Raw genomic sequence first — 16,126 nt, 5'->3', positions numbered from 1 at the left:
GATAACATATGAGGACTTCCCAAAGATCAAACATCTAACTACTCACATTCAAGCACACAATTACTACGGATCAAATGCTCCAGTACTCTATAACTATAGTCTCCTCCTCCAAATCATAGTCACTCTAAAGTAAATGTTTACAGATCCACATTAACCATACACGTATAGACCCAAATTTTGGATTTGGATCCAAGGAATTGGCTTCAGACCTTATCTTGCCGGGTCAGACCTTAGCTGAAAGCTAATATAACCCAGATAAAGAAGAAAAAATATTGCCAATCGAAGCCCCCCAAGAAATAATGCTTCGTAATACATCCATGTGTCAATAAATAATCGATTATAATTCATGTACCCAAAAAAACACGGAACTTGATTTCAATTAAGTCCTGCACAGGTCGAAGTCCACCATTATTTGATGGAAGAATTGCCTGGCAACCTTGGTCTCTGACGCTCTCATAGTCTTCATAGAGTTTAATATGTTGTCTCCTGTCATAAAACCCCTCCATGCATTTATTAATGCTCTGAGGCTATTGTGAAGAAACTGCAGAGAGCCTGCAGCAATTTCTTCCCCCAAGCACTAAAGAATTCTTTCCAACTGTCTAATGGATGGACATTTTTGAGCTTCCCTCACTTTCATTCAACACATCCAGCTACGAATTGGACAAGAGACGATATCCCCAAGAATAAACGAGCACTAACTTTTTGGCAAAGGGAAAAAGATCGCCCACAATTTGTGACTTATGGAACTTCCCTGTCTTTCCAAATTAATCTGCTTTATGTTAAGCTCATTTGATTGTCACATTGCACCACTTGCAGTGCATCATTGAATTTCGATAACTACAATAATTTACAGCCGTCAAGAGCATTGATGTATTCATGAAGGTCCATGTATTTTGAGACGTTCTTCAATGCTCACAAGATATTTGCACCTTTAAGTGACTTACCATGTTGCTGTAGAAATGATCTATCATAATTATTTGGCGTATAAATGACTAAGAATAGGGTTGTGAGACGATACAACAAACAACAAACACAAGGCTTTTTCTTAAAAAAATTAAAAAAAAGATATTTCATGAATATAAAATTAAGTCATGAAAATGATGAACTAGTGAAGCTCTCTGCAATTTCTGATCGTGCGATATGATGCATAAAATCATTTGGCCGATGAGAAGTTCTTCGATAATTTATTTTATTTGATTTGTGGTCCTTAGTGTTTTGCAACTCTGTTTTGGATGAAGCTTATGAACTATGTTGACTTTTGAGGAACTATGAGACATGCTGTTGCCAACCAATGCAGACAATCTCTTATAAGATTATAGTTTTACATGGAATGCAACAACATTCTTGCATTATGTCCTTTTGCTCTTGTTTACTTGCATAAGGAGGATGCTTGCACAGGTATCATGTCAGAATAAACCAGTAGCAGTTTGCAGGCATGATATGCAATCATTCATGTCTCTAATAAATCACGTATGGCCTTCACCAGATGCCAAACTCCATTCTGTTTACACTGAAATGAGACTGGTTTTCTCAGTTCTATTCATGCTGTTGTGATTAATGTATGTTTTTACCCCATGAATTATATTTGAATGCTACCTTCTCTAAATTCCACTCACACAAGTGACAAGGGCATCAAAAACAGAGGAGAAATCATTCACTGTTTGTTACTTTTACTTTTTTTAAGACTCCATAAATGAATAGCCTGGTGGTTTAGACATACAGCAAACAAGGTACAACTCATGATTCAAAATTAGGACTCAGATAAAAAGCTAAGCATTTTGATGCTTCAGATGAACAAAATGTTTTAACGTTTTATAGAAATTAGAGGTCGTGGTTGGGAGTCAATTCCTCAGATCAATGGAAGAATTTTTCATGGCACAATTTCATTTTTTTCAAAGGATTTACATTCTTTCAATTCGGAAGTCAGTTTGCTCTTAACTACAAAACTGGCATAATGCATATTTGTAATCCTGTAGGGGAGCTAAAAATCCTAAGATACATACTGTAACCATGGTTTATCAGTGATACATAGCAATGGCTTACCAGATTACTTTCAAGGGGGATGAGTAAGCTGCACCTGGAAGATATACGTCTACTTCATGGGGTATTACTACCCAAGTCGACAATTAATTTAGGAAGAGAATTGTTGGTACATATCAAGAAAAAGAAAGTAAATTCAGCTACTTAGCTGAGCTGCGGTTGCATATTGATTGATGGATATTGGATTAAATAAAACATTTTAAGGTACATGCTACTATAGAAAACCATGCATCAATTTACCAAAATTTTAGTTTGATGCCGTAAAAACATGCGAGACCAACAACAGCAGTTAAAATACTGGAATATCCCAACAAAATACCAATTGCTGCAATAGAAGATGCAGAAAGGGTATCCACAGATAAATTTACCATGCCAGTGAGCACATTTGCCTGCACCAAGAAATACAACATAAAATGTCAGTCTGAAGATTTTCTCTGATATTTAATGACAATCCCCTAAAACAGGGCAAAAGAAACCAATAGTGTCCATCCCACCAGAAGAAAGGTTCCCAGCATATTCTGATTGAATGCCTCTTCAAGTACTAAAGGCTTTTGCACATAAGTGAAATCCGAAAGCATGAGAATCGATAAAACCTGCACAATGTACTCGAAATTGAAAGATTGGCTAGCCATGTGTTTCAGTATGAACAATGAATTGTGGAAAATGGGCATGCCAGCCTAGCAAAATTCTTTCTAGAAGAATTTTACCGTTGTTTCAATTACATCTTATGCATATTATGCCATGTGAGAGGGAAAAATAGTAGAGGGTGAGCCTTGGTGCAACTGTACGGTTGCTCCATTGTGACCTAGAGGTCACCTGTTTGAAATACAGAAATAATCTCTCACACGGTAAGGCTGCATTCGTCTGACTCTCCCCAGACCCTGCAATGGCAGGAGCCTCATGCATTGAACCACCTTTTTTAGAGGAAAAAATATTCTGTTTTATCTGAAAAAATGATTTTCTTTCTGAAGATTAGACAAAAGTGGTTAAACAAATTTGGTAAGTATGATAATGTCCAACAAATGTGGCACTCACCTCTGCTACATTCCTAAGCCAAAATCATCAATCATATTGTTGGCCTCCAAAAACCCAGGGCTAACATAAACAATAATATTAAGTACCCAGACTACTTCTTGATAAAGTCTGCACACATTGATAGGACTAAAGCAATCTCCTGGATCAACAGAGCATTCATCTTCTCTTACTATTTAAATATACGAATGTAAAGAATACAGCATAAGCGATGCATTGAAGATTTATCTCTTGAGTTCCTGACCATTCCTACAGTATTTATAGCATATTTATCAGACAATTTATGCAGTCACTTATTATGATTTTGAAGTTTGAAACAAATAAAGAAAGGAAGAGCCTGCTGCAATTCGAGAAACATAAACTAATAAAATAGAAATTATATTTTCTGTCTAGAAAATTCATACTGAAGCACATTCACCTGACAAAGTTTGCATGGTACATAAGATTTTGGTCTGGACAATATTTTAGATTACATGACCAAATGCATCATGCTCCACATGTATATTCATGTTAATGGCATCCCCTTCGGTAACTAAACACAATAATTGCGCAGCTGACTAAACCTGATACTTGCCACACCATAAAACTGACTAGTCTGATAGTTTCACAAAAACATAAGTCATAAATATATTAAAAAAGGGTAATGCATACAATTATGATCAAGAGGATCAGCAAAGTTATTATCTCAAATATGGAAACTTTGAAATTAATACCTGGAAGGTCTGGGCAAATACTATCATCACATATGCCAGGTTGCACTGCAGAGATAAATTTATTTTATGTCATTTTAAGGTGAAAGCATACATGCAAGCTAGGTTCGAGCATATGAAAGAATGAATAATGAGCAAATTCATGTGAAAGGACAAATTAGAGTTGATATAAAGTTCGGAATAAAGTTGTTCAGATCTCCTGCAATAGTTTATAATGTTTGCTCGGAGAAGTGCTTATTAGTTCTTTTCCAGTATAATTAATATAAAGGACCATGTCTGCAGTTTTAGTAGCTAAATTCCTCACCGTTCGACGAGAAACTCTTTCCACATAATTGTCCAGAATGACAGTGAGGAACCTATTAAATATGCATAAAAAGATATGTTATTTAATATTAAACATTCAGAAAGTAAGCAAGGGAAGGTGTGATAAATAATGCTGGCAATATTTACCAAAACAAAGCAAAAAGAGTCCAAACTGTAACTCTTGTCTGTTGAGTATATCCAACGGTGGAGGATGAATGATTTCCAAAGAATATTTTATACCCTAGATGAACACCAATTAGGTACATACCCCAATATCCTGCAGAAAAGACAAAATACGAATGACTCTTGTGCATAAAATTGAAAATGTTGGTCTGACCTGTCTTACATTCCAACATGTGGAGATTATGAACATTACAAGCCCAATTACTTTGAAAAATAACTCACAATCTAAAAACAAGATAATTGCATCATTAAAAAATAAATAGTTGACTGCCATATCTGGGTAAAGAAAGTGGCCATTTTGGGTACATAAGAGGTAGCGTCGGCAGAATTATCCCGAACCACCTGGTTTAGGGCATACCAAGCCGTATCGGCGAGCGGATCGGGACAATTCCGGCCTTCAAATCGAGAAACTGGTGAAAGAGGGAGAGAGGAAGAAGGAAAGAGAAAAAGAGGGGGGGGGAGAGGGTGGTGGAGGGCCGGGGAGGGGTGGAGGAGGGGCTCCACCATTCAGTTATCCTATTTCATTCGAAACAGGGGTCCAGGAGCGGGTTCCTTTTTATTTCTAAGATTTAAGTAAAGTCAACAACCCTCTTGCCGACTTCACTTAATTTTTTCAAAATAAAAAAAGCTGGCAAGAGAGTTGCCGATTTCACTTAAATTCTTTAAAGTAAAAAAGGAGCCCCCTCTCGGATCCCCATTTGAAACAAAATAGGAGAATCAGAGGGCGAGCCCTGCCTTCGCCCTTCCGCGGCCGTCCGCCACCCTCCCTCCCTCTCCCTCCCCCCCTCTCTCTTTTTCCTCTCTCCCATTCTCCCTCTCCCCCTTCCTCTCTACCGTGTTGGACCACGCTCCACGGCATTCTCCCTCTCTCCCTCCCTCCTCTATCACGCTTCCTCTCTCCCGTTTTTCCTCTCCCCAACTCTTTCGGCTATGTCGGTATGGGCATGGCATGGAATGACATGGGGGTGTACCAAACCGTGCCACATGACAACTGGTATAGGCCCATGTACCGGCACGGTGACCCTTAATAAAAGAACTTATAGATTTCTAAACCTAATATCATTAAATACCTTTCATCTAAGACAACTATTTTTCAAGTCTCGCCGTGTAGGGGATGGCAGAGTGTAGCTTACCATAGGACATCACCAATGAATGAGTTTACAAGGTTTGACACATTTCTGAAAAAGTCAAGATGGAATATTAAATGCTGTACTATGATGCTTGCTGTTTACTTTAGATGTTTAATATTATACATCAATTCTACGAAAAAGTTTTAGAATTAATATTTATCAGAGTTACAGAAAAAGCAAACTCAAAAATCTAAGTGAAGGCCGCAGTTTATAACAGAATTTGCAAAGTTCATCCACCTACGAAAGCATTTCTTCCAACGAAAGGAGTTTGTTCACCTTGAAGAGTGAGAGAGAGAGAGAGAGAGAGAGAGAGAGAGCAATGCAAAGCATGATGTTGTTGAGGTCAACCACATAAATGTGAGCTTCGCTTTATGTCATGTAGTTAATTGTGAAGCACACGTATCATATGGCACCCCAGATAGTTTAATTTGCTCCTCTTTCATAAAATACCAAATTGTACAGCATTATGTACACCAACGAATACACAAATGTTGCCAAAATTTAGTTTCAACTTGTAGGTTCATCTTAAACAACAGGACAAAAGTTCCTATTCTACTCTGTCCCCATTGCTTTTTCTTATCCTATAGAATTGAAGTATCCAAACTGTCATGGCCTTGAGGAAGCAACAAACCAATTGTTGAGATGACCCATCAGTGTTAGGCAGATTAAATAATATGATTATTTATAATGTTAAAACAATCCTGAAAAAAAACCTTGTCCCATCCATCCTGGGCCAATTTTACAAACCATTCTGTCATTTTTCTATCTAATGCTAGATTCTCTGCCAATGCAAGCTTTACTATAATTTTACAACAAAATAGATTTGCAATGAGGGGTTACCATACATACATACACACACAAAACCTACGGTTTAGGTCTTCTATTCATGTACATATACAATTCGTCACCAACCACATAAATGAGTGTGATGTTTCACAAGTTTTCAATAATTATCTAATCAACATGCATTAGACATGTTACATAGAGCTATCAGCCAACACACCTTGTTACCTAGTTATTACACATTTGCAATACAGTTTTCAGATACTAAACAACAACAATCATAGATAAGATCTAATATTAAAAGACTACTCTCATAGTTAGGTTATTGAAAACCCAATCAAGCATTAAATTTAGTTGTAAATGTGATTTGCTGACACATATCATTCAGTCACTGTGTCTAGCACCTGAAAAACTCAACTAGAGGAACAAGAAAAAGGATTTTCCAAGTTCTCTTTACCAAATACACTGAAAAGTCCTTCTTTATTTTGGCTGATGATATCTGCTGTCCTTTCATTTGAAATCAAATATGTACTTAAACCATGTCTCAAGCATATCTGATATGCTGAAAAAGGAGATGTAAATATGATTAATCATCCAATATGATAAACCACATTCCAGATTTTAGAACAATCAAACTGTTAAAAGTAGCCAGTTAGTGCGATACCTGTTAGAATCAACAAACCAAATATTCCACAATATTTGGGATGGATGTTACTTATAGATGTTAGGACAGTTACAGCTGCAAGAGTGAAAAAGAAATTCCAGTGAACACCATATTCCCCCACATGAACCTACAAAATAATAGAAAAGAGAGGTTAATTGATAGGAAAACAGTATAAAGGCAATATAAAGGAAAGAATAACAACTAGAACCTATATCCTTTTTTCCCCCCAAAAAAAAAGAAGCACAAGAATTTTATGTACTCTGGTAGTGATGATAGAATTTTCAAAGGACAGAATTGAAAACAACAGTGTAGAAACTCGCTTAGAAAGGTAATCTTATTTATACTTTGGAGCACCAAAATGACACAAATGCTACTTTTACTAAAGGGACATAGAAAGAACTTTTCTCAAAAAAAAAAACAAACTCTTCTTGAGAAACAGACAAAGGGACATAGAAAGAACTTTTCTCAAAAAAAAAAAAAAAATTCAATGACGTTGTATATACAATGTTAATTTATCTGAAACCTTTCAAATAACAGCCCATTGTAATTTCCATGTCAGTGTGCCCAAGGAACAGCAGTGTTTGCTAGAAGCACAATACCACTAAGCACTAATCAAGCACCAAGTATAAATGAATATCCTATCAATACCCAATAATTTCAATTTATTATTTTAAAGTTTTGTCGAAGTCTAAGAGCAAATAGGCTCCAGAAGCTGGTTAGCTAATGGTTAAGGAGATAAAGGAAACACAAATAATTCCTCCAAGTGATGTGATTAGTTTTGTCATCAGACAATTTATAGGCATGTTTAGTTTACCTATATCTATTATATTGGTAAGAACTCTAGGTTTACCTTTATTCCTCCCTTTAAAATGTTGTGCATTAAGATACTTATTCACAGCAATTATCATTCTTAAGCAACTAAGCTGGTCAAAAGATTTGAATTAAGAATAATTTGTCAGGGTGTCTTGGTAGAAAATGTTTTGATTACGTGAAATTCCAGCTATTCAAAATGAATTTTCTTACAGCTGTATCTGTTCAGCTGGAAATGCACAGAGCCAATAGATTCATTCTTTCTTTGATTACATTTCACTGTTAATCACAAGAAAAGTAATAGCTGTTGCAAAATGGCTCGAATTGTTCAAGACACAAAAGAATTGTATTTGAAATCTATCAAACAGTGATATTGCAATTGACTTGCCCTTGATGCAGAAAGATTGTCTCATTAGTGTATACTACTAGTTGCAAGGAGGGTTATATATGTTGATATATATGTTATGACAATTATGAGCAGGTCTTTATGACGAGCACAGTAGCCAAAGGAGGAATAAAGGCACCAGCCATTCACCAAAGATAGTCTAAGCTACTGCTTTCTTTTTTAATTTTCTCCTCTTGGAGATCATCCCTTTGTATATTTGTGATTTAGTAGGTTGTGTTTGATAGCATTACATCTTAGCATCTTACTAACAGCTGGTCTTTTATTCTCTCACCTACTGGCAACTTAATGTGCCAAAATGGACATCTGAAGATATAGAACTGTATCAGAGAACATTAATTAATTTAAATAGATGTTAAATAAAGTCCAAAGTAGAACGCTCCAAGGTCCATGCTTTAATGTGTTTTCCATTGTTAGATGAGGTTTTGACCTATCCATACTTTCTTCAGGGTTTATAAATTGAATTTCTTCTTTCCCCTGATCTGCTTGTTTCCCGTTTGATGCTTTCTGGCTGAACTAGTGCTTTCATATGGGTTGGGACTGCAATTGATGAGCTGCTAATGACCCAGCTGTATTCCCAATTCGACACTGATCCTTACAGTCAAATATAGGGTTCTAGTTTTTGCTGGTCTGCACTGTTATACATAAAGAACTCAGTGCTTCTCTCATGAGTGTTGGCTAGTCCAATTAACTATGCTCTTTCTATTTGTTTTTTTTTGTGTTCTTCAGTATTCACATATTCTTCATGGTTCAACAAACCTAGTAGGTAGGTAGAAACTTGAAATATAACATAAGTTGGTTTGAAAGATCTAGGATCTCTCAAGTTTCAAATACCTCCATGAATCATACACTGGGAAAAAAATATTGCAGATAGGACAACTCCTTTGACAGTGTAAGTTTGGATTGGTAACATCAGCTATAATACAAAACCTAGTTAGTATATCAGGATGCAGAGAAGAATGAGCTTAAGATTCTATAATTGAGAATCAGAGAAAGCATATAATTGTTAATAGTGATCAAGGAGCTATTGCACCAGTAATTTCATAAAACTATTGCTACATTTTTTTGAGTATTTTTTGCTAAGGTCTGCCGTACTGCCCCAAAACCGTAGCAAGGCGTGCCGCCCTATATCGAGGCATATCGAGATGCATTACCTAGGCGTACCAAGATGCGTACTGGTCAGTACCAAGGCGTATCAAGATGAAAATTGAGAAAAATAGTTAGAGAGCTATTTCGGCACAGAGATATACCGTACCATACGGTACCGTACTGAATCGATAAGGTACCCGATATCGAGATTACGGATCTTGATTTTTGCTTTAACCACAAGTATGAATAATCGAAAGAAAGATATCGCAGCTGTAACAAACATTGGTACCAGCCGAATTTTGTCAAGGTGCAAGATTTCTAGAATACAAACATTGCTACATATCCTAATTAGATATTACCAAATGACTTAAAATATCTATTCACAACTTTGGGCATCCACCTTCAATGTTCTTCTTTTAGAACTTCACATGGAATTAAAAGGCATTTAATCAAAGAACATAACAATTTAAAGTGAAAGTGCACATGGTTCCAATAAAATCAAGCAAAGATAAAGAGATATTCCAACCTGATAATCTGCACCTGTTGTGAAAATAAGCCGACCAAATCCCAGCAATACTAGTGGACTTATAGATTGAAATGCTGCCTTCCAATTCCTGGCGAGGAAAAGATGAAACTTAGATCCATAGCATAATGATGCAGGACAATGAACTAATCAGAGAAAAGCCAATTAAAGAACTACTTTTAGTATCAAAAAGTCCATTTATTTAAGAAATTATGTTGTCACATCTGAAACTTGCTCATTAACACTCATGAAATAGACCATCTTTATTGGTCCATACCTTATTGAGAAACCATGAATTTCATATTGGTGACTATTGCTTACAGAATGTTTTCATTCAAATGTGATGTCATGATAAGATAATTGACTAAGATGTGTGATTAATTTTGGTCCAAAATATGATCAATTATGAATATGTAGTAAATATTGTTGCTCTGGCCTCTTTAATTTTGATTTATGTGATGATAAATACATTCTTATATATGAGAGAGAATGAGTTCTATGAGTGTCTTGCTTTTTACCACAAATCTACCGATCCCTTGTTCTAACCTAGACTTCCTCTACTATTCATTACAGATGATTATGCATCTAAAATATTTCACCATGATATTATTCTATGGAGCAGTCTTTTAGCTACCTATAGTATATTAAGCTCTAAACTACCATTCCTGATTTTACCAAACATTTACCCCACCCGCTTCACACACATGCACACAGATACAGACACGTGCACACATGCCTGCACGTGCAAACACATACACACACACACACAGAGAGAGAGAGAACACTAAGCATATTCAGGCTTCAATTCAATTGTAGGAATTTTAAAAAATGAAGATTGTTGATAATGATCTAGAATATCTGAAACACCTGCAAACCAAGAATCATGTATTTTTGGAAATTGTTTACCTACACATCAAGTTACTTAAAGATTGATTTTGATAGTCTTAATAGGGGAGAATGTTTTCATATGATTTATGATTTAAAAAACATTTGAATGTGTCAGTTTTAGTCCACATATATTTTATGATGTGCATATCATAATCAATGGATTGGATTTAAAATTCACATACCTATCATGCATTTTAACCTATTCACACTATTTATACTCTCCATTTTTGCATCTGCTTGATGCTTAGTTAAATGGCATTCAAAATATATGATTTTTGTTTTTTTGGGGAAATTTAGATACTCGAGATCATTATCTTTCATGGACTACATTTTAAAACATCTATGGCTGATTTTGCACCGAGCGTATTGAGGGCTCAACGAACCTGATTAGTCCGCATGTCTGTGTGTGTTCATGTTGGCGGGACAAGAGAGAGAGAGAGAGTAAAGCTAATGCTTTTGAGAGCATTTGGGCCCTTCCCAAATGACTTTAGGCACTGTAGATCATGTTCAAAAGTGCAGAATTTCATTCTGAGAGGCATGTTATAGATTTTAATCGAGAAGCATTTAAGTTCAAGTGCTTTCAGAAGAATTCTAGCATTGCTCATACACTCTCTCTCACACACGCAAATACATAATGTGTGTGAATTTGATATACGTTAGCTTACATAAGCATGCACATAGTAGTAAAATAGCACCTCAAATTAGATTAAATGAAAAATGAATATAAACATTTTCCCATTAAACCGAATCTGGCAATTAGTGATGAATGAACTCACGGACTAACATTGACATGGCATTCCGTGCTTGTTTTGAGACTAATGAATTTGTCACAACAAATAATCCCACTCCGACATCCATCTGTTGAACCCATGGAGTAGATATCAACAATTAATGACTGCAGATAAGGGATAACATAGAGTACTTTAAATGGTTAACATCAACAAGAAGATACCAATCTTGACATCTATTAATTCTACAAGCGATAAGCGAAATAAATGGTCTTCAATTTAAAAGATTAGGTATAATTCAAATAGCTCAAGTTCATGAAATGGGAAACTAGGAATCAAGATGATTCTCTTCCTCTCTCCTCAAACAGAGTATATATATCACCGAAGGTAGATTTTGGCCTACATGAATACCTAAATAGTTTATAAATACTCTTCAAACAAAATTGTATCAAGCAAAGTTGTATATGGTACACAAATTGTATAAATACTCTTCAACCTATATTCATTATAATGATTTCTGAATGTTGTAGACCACAGTTTTTACCATAACTAATTCAATTGAAAGAAGTCAAAAATGACCATTGAAGTTTAAATTATATTATGCTTCTGCAACTCCCTTTTCACTACAAACTTTTCGAAGATCCTTGCAGTGGCAGCATCTGTTTCTTGGAAGGGTTAAGTTACACATGGCATGTGGTAGGAAGAAAACTAAACAAAAATGACCCGGCTCCAAGGTACGACATATTGGCCCAAATTGGGTGGTACGAGGCATTCCGTACCATACTGGTTCAATAACGGTATCTGGTACGGGTGCGTACCGACACTCGATACATCAAAAAAATCTCATACTGTACCATACCGACACTATGCTAGTGTGGCACCGGTATGAGGTCCAGTACCGAGACGGCGAACCTTGCATAGCTCAGATAAATATTATCTAATTTAAAAGTAAGTTCCTTTTGCACAAATGCACGGCTAATCCAAGATATGAAGTTTTTCACACCCATGAAGATTATTAAGAGAGGCTAGTATAATTATGGCAACTGGATTTAGCTCTATTCATAGTTTCCATCTTACAGCTAAGTAAGAATGCAGAAACCAAATACAGATCAATGAAAGTTAACACAGATGAAAAAAACAGATGCAAGAGAAGGGGAAAAAATATTGATGAAGGCCAGGAAAAATATATATTATTAGCATGCTCTTATCTCTGGGCCACATCTCATTTCTTTAACAAGTTTTCTGTAGTGACTTAGAGGGCAAATATGAGAGTATATCAAAAGCTATCTAATATACCTCAGAATTGGACTTCGTTATATCAGCTAGGGTCCTAACCATTTGAAAGAGAATGGCTTAAACCACTGCCCAGCAAGGTGGTTATTTTTTTGTAAGTTCGATTATCATGCTATGTTTCAGCCAAAACAGTTCCGATTAGATTTCCGTCAGAAATGATGTTTAAACAAATGAAACAAGTCTGAGACAATGGGAATATAAAATGCCATCTCAATAGTACTATTAAAAACCAAAACATGTGAGCTGAAACTTGTCCACAGAATAAAACTTACCAAACCAGTACCATATGTTTCAGTCTTAGCATAGCGTCTGGGAAAGATTTTGAAGTCCACGGCCAATATGCACAAGCATGTCACCAACATCTACACATCAAACTATCATTTTTGATTACCAACAGATAATGGTAGTCTAGTTGAAACTAAAAATTAAATTTACATATACAGTAATTGATTTAGCATACCACTGATACTCGGTATGATGAAATATATGTTCTGAATGAAGATAAACGTTGTGACCCATCATTAAAATGAAAATCAGATCTGTGCCTGAACATTATCTAGTAAACTTTAGATCAGTGCATTTTGGTTCCACGAGTTAGAAATAACATCTAGGGCGTTCTAATTTTGATATATAATCTATGGACACAAAGTGAAAGATGAATAATTCTAAAAAGGAATTCAGAATCATCGCCATTTAAATGCCTACCTTCTAGCTAAAATCAAGAAAAGCAGCAAAAGTCCCACAAGGCTTGTGCATGTATAAGCCCATTCAGCAAGAACCTATCAGAAACAAATCAATATCACATGCAGTTGTGCAAGTCTTTGAAAACAACAAACTACAATGGATAGAGATGAAAACTTTAGACAAGAAAAAGTGTATCTTTTATAGGATACAAGAAAATACGAAGCTATAAATATCTCAACATTGAGATTAACATGTTTCTTAACTTGGATTCTGTTTGGAGGCTTTTTTTTTAAACTCATAATTTATCCTTTTCCTGAATTTCAAAAATTGAACTTTAGGAATTGAGTTTATTTTAAGAAGGTTATTGGTTGTTAAAAAGAGAAGTTTCAAATATGGAAAAATGTAAGATGACAGTGAAATCAAAACATGAATTTGCAATTCCCGATTCAAATAGAGATACTTAATTTCATGATTTTAAGGATTGCATGAAATTTCATTGCATGACCAAACACCTGAATATCATAAAATCATAACTTCAAATTTTGAAAAACAAGTAAAATCATGAACCATCACAATTCTGTGGTGCATCAAAACACATCCTGAGAGAATTGAAATATAAGCGAAACAATATGGAAGAAAGCCCAATTACATATAATAAATATTGTAGAACATACTTACTGTGAAAACTAAAAGAATTGGCACAACAACACACAAATAATCCATAGCCAGTGCAACTGTGTGACTCCTCCGATCTTTAGTACAAGAAGTTGCGTTGTCATTTTTCTTTACCACAGCTTCCTTAGCATTGAGATGACCTAAAGCAGAAAAAAATAGGCATTAGAGTTTGCGACATAAACTAAATTAAAAATGTTCTGATCACTTGGCACCCCAAGAATGCAGTTGCAATAAATAGAAACACTGCAACCTTAGCCAAAGTGCCTCTTTCTTTGCTTAGGTGAAAGTTATGGAAACTCACATATTAAGATTGACATTCATAGAGCAATCAATTGCCAATGCAGTGAGCAGTAACTAGCAATTCCCAGAATGGTGATACTACTTTGAGCACTGGTCATAAAATGTTCTACATTTCTCAGACTCACTTAGCTACTACAACTCAACCCAACCACCACAACTCCCCACCCTCCAACCAACCGAGAACAAAAAAAAACAACGATTGTTCGTGAAAGCATACCGTTAAATTCTCTAAAAACTCTCTGAACGAAGGCATTTAGTCCGGGATTCGAATTTAGTAATCTCGTTTTCCTAGATTCTGAAATTCATCCAAGAAACAAGGAAGAATAAGAAATTACCGTTTACGCGGGTGAAGCTGATCCATTGCCGGATGACGATCAAAGCCTGAGAGAAATGGCATCATTAAGGCATCAACAATTCAAAAAGATCAAATCTTGACCATCAAAGTGCTATTAAAATTAGGTCCAAAAGAATTACGGGTACGATAGCGGTTAGGGCGGCGATCTCCAACATCGACGTTCCCGTGAGGTTGCTAACAAATCTGGCAAGAAGGATACACCGCGAAAAATTGGGAAAATTGAAGAAAAAACCCGGTAAAAACGTTAAAAAAAAAGAGAGAAGAGATTTTCTACTCTTCTTTGAGGCGTTTGTTGGGATTTAGAGGTTTCCCACGGAGATCCATTGGGGTCGAGGGGAGAGGAAGCGCCGCCGCGGGCGGAGGAGAGGGGGGGAGACGGAGAACAGGACGAGGTGGTGCGCGAGGGAAGGTAGAAGAAGAGGGAGCCGGTGGGAGGGACGTCAACTGGGCTGTCGGCTCAACGGGTCGGGCCGGTCCGGGCCGGGCCGGGTCGGGCTCTATGCTCAATTATAGAAGACTCCAATCCGGATTGGAAGTAGGTTGGGTTTTGGTCATGGCCTAATTTAGATAGGATGCGTTGTGTTTTATGGAATGAATTTAGTTTGCATTGAAATGCTGGTTGTGCCATTGGGGTATTGAGCTGATCCAATTGATGCTAAGAATTGAACCTTTCTGACAGCTAAAACTTGGAAATGTAATTTAGAGGGCCGGTTAGGTTGAGACCATATGTCAAGATTTATAGGGCCCGACCCAAACTTGAGCCATAATCAACTAGCTGGCCCGTTTTAGTTGGCCCAAGCCCGCTTACCTTTTGTATAGTTTTTGGATTGAATCATAGGACACAACAAAGTAAATAAAATAATAATACAAATCAGAGATCTTTAAACAAACACTATGTACCAATTTAAGTTTTAAAACAGGATAGCATCCCCATTGATCCAATAGTTCACATTTACCACCACAAATCCACCACGCAAAGTGATAAACAAACAAACAAACAAATAAATAAATAAATATTTATAATAATATAATATAAATCCTCTATGACCGAGGGGTTTTGATCCGACCTCAATCCGGGGATTGCATAAATCAAATATGTTGGATTAGCGAAGCAGGTTCGAGTCGGGCCAGATCGGGTTAGAAGTTGCCAACCCCGACTAAAATGATGTAATTTGTGAGGTAACTAAAATCCACTTCATGCCACATGTATATTAATACAATCTAAATTATTTAATTTGTGTTCATGAGCTAAATCAAAATTATTTTGAATTTTTCATAGTATTTGATACAAGTGATGTACATGGAAGTATAAATATCTATGATTTCTCTTTTGGTAAAAGGTATACACCTACTTGAATTTCTTTGTAAAACATAACCGCTGTCTCTGTGATTGATTTCATGTTGCCATTGCAAAGCCTTTCAAAATATGTATCGAGATGCTAAGACTTCCTTAATTGGTTCACTTTCATCTTGCTAAAAGTATGCAAAATTCAAAAAAAAAATTTAATCCACCCTAATTCAGATTAGATGTGT

The 16,126-nt window shown here is 36.1% G+C and overlaps 1 protein-coding gene across 3 annotated transcripts; it reads right to left on the bottom strand.

The window, feature by feature from the left end:
• Positions 1 to 2,159: 2,159 nt before the first annotated feature.
• Positions 2,160 to 15,011, bottom strand: LOC103700420 (uncharacterized protein At4g17910). Of its 3 annotated transcripts, none has more exons than XM_008782370.4 (16): positions 14,868 to 15,011; positions 14,713 to 14,776; positions 14,574 to 14,619; positions 13,942 to 14,078; positions 13,285 to 13,358; positions 13,040 to 13,124; positions 12,852 to 12,941; positions 11,335 to 11,453; positions 9,674 to 9,761; positions 6,846 to 6,972; positions 6,639 to 6,743; positions 4,233 to 4,362; positions 4,087 to 4,138; positions 3,786 to 3,830; positions 2,535 to 2,633; positions 2,160 to 2,429 (listed from the first exon to the last, which is right to left on the bottom strand). In XM_008782370.4, exons 1-16 carry the CDS (start codon positions 14,915 to 14,917, stop codon positions 2,277 to 2,279), a joined length of 1,464 nt encoding a protein of 487 aa, XP_008780592.2. In that variant the 5' UTR covers positions 14,918 to 15,011; the 3' UTR covers positions 2,160 to 2,276. The 3 variants fall into 3 exon arrangements, 2 of the variants coding, with proteins under 2 accessions (XP_008780592.2, XP_008780594.2); XM_008782372.4 differs by having other exon boundaries at positions 11,343 to 11,416; positions 14,868 to 15,010; XR_005508945.1 differs by lacking the exon at positions 2,160 to 2,429 and adding an exon at positions 2,857 to 3,667.
• Between the last annotated feature and the right edge of the window lie 1,115 nt (positions 15,012 to 16,126).

Source organism: Phoenix dactylifera, unplaced genomic scaffold (genome assembly GCF_009389715.1).
Source record: "Phoenix dactylifera cultivar Barhee BC4 unplaced genomic scaffold, palm_55x_up_171113_PBpolish2nd_filt_p 000713F, whole genome shotgun sequence".
Classification (NCBI taxonomy): Eukaryota; Viridiplantae; Streptophyta; class Magnoliopsida; order Arecales; family Arecaceae; genus Phoenix; species Phoenix dactylifera.
This window is presented reverse-complemented; position numbering and strand designations above follow the sequence as displayed.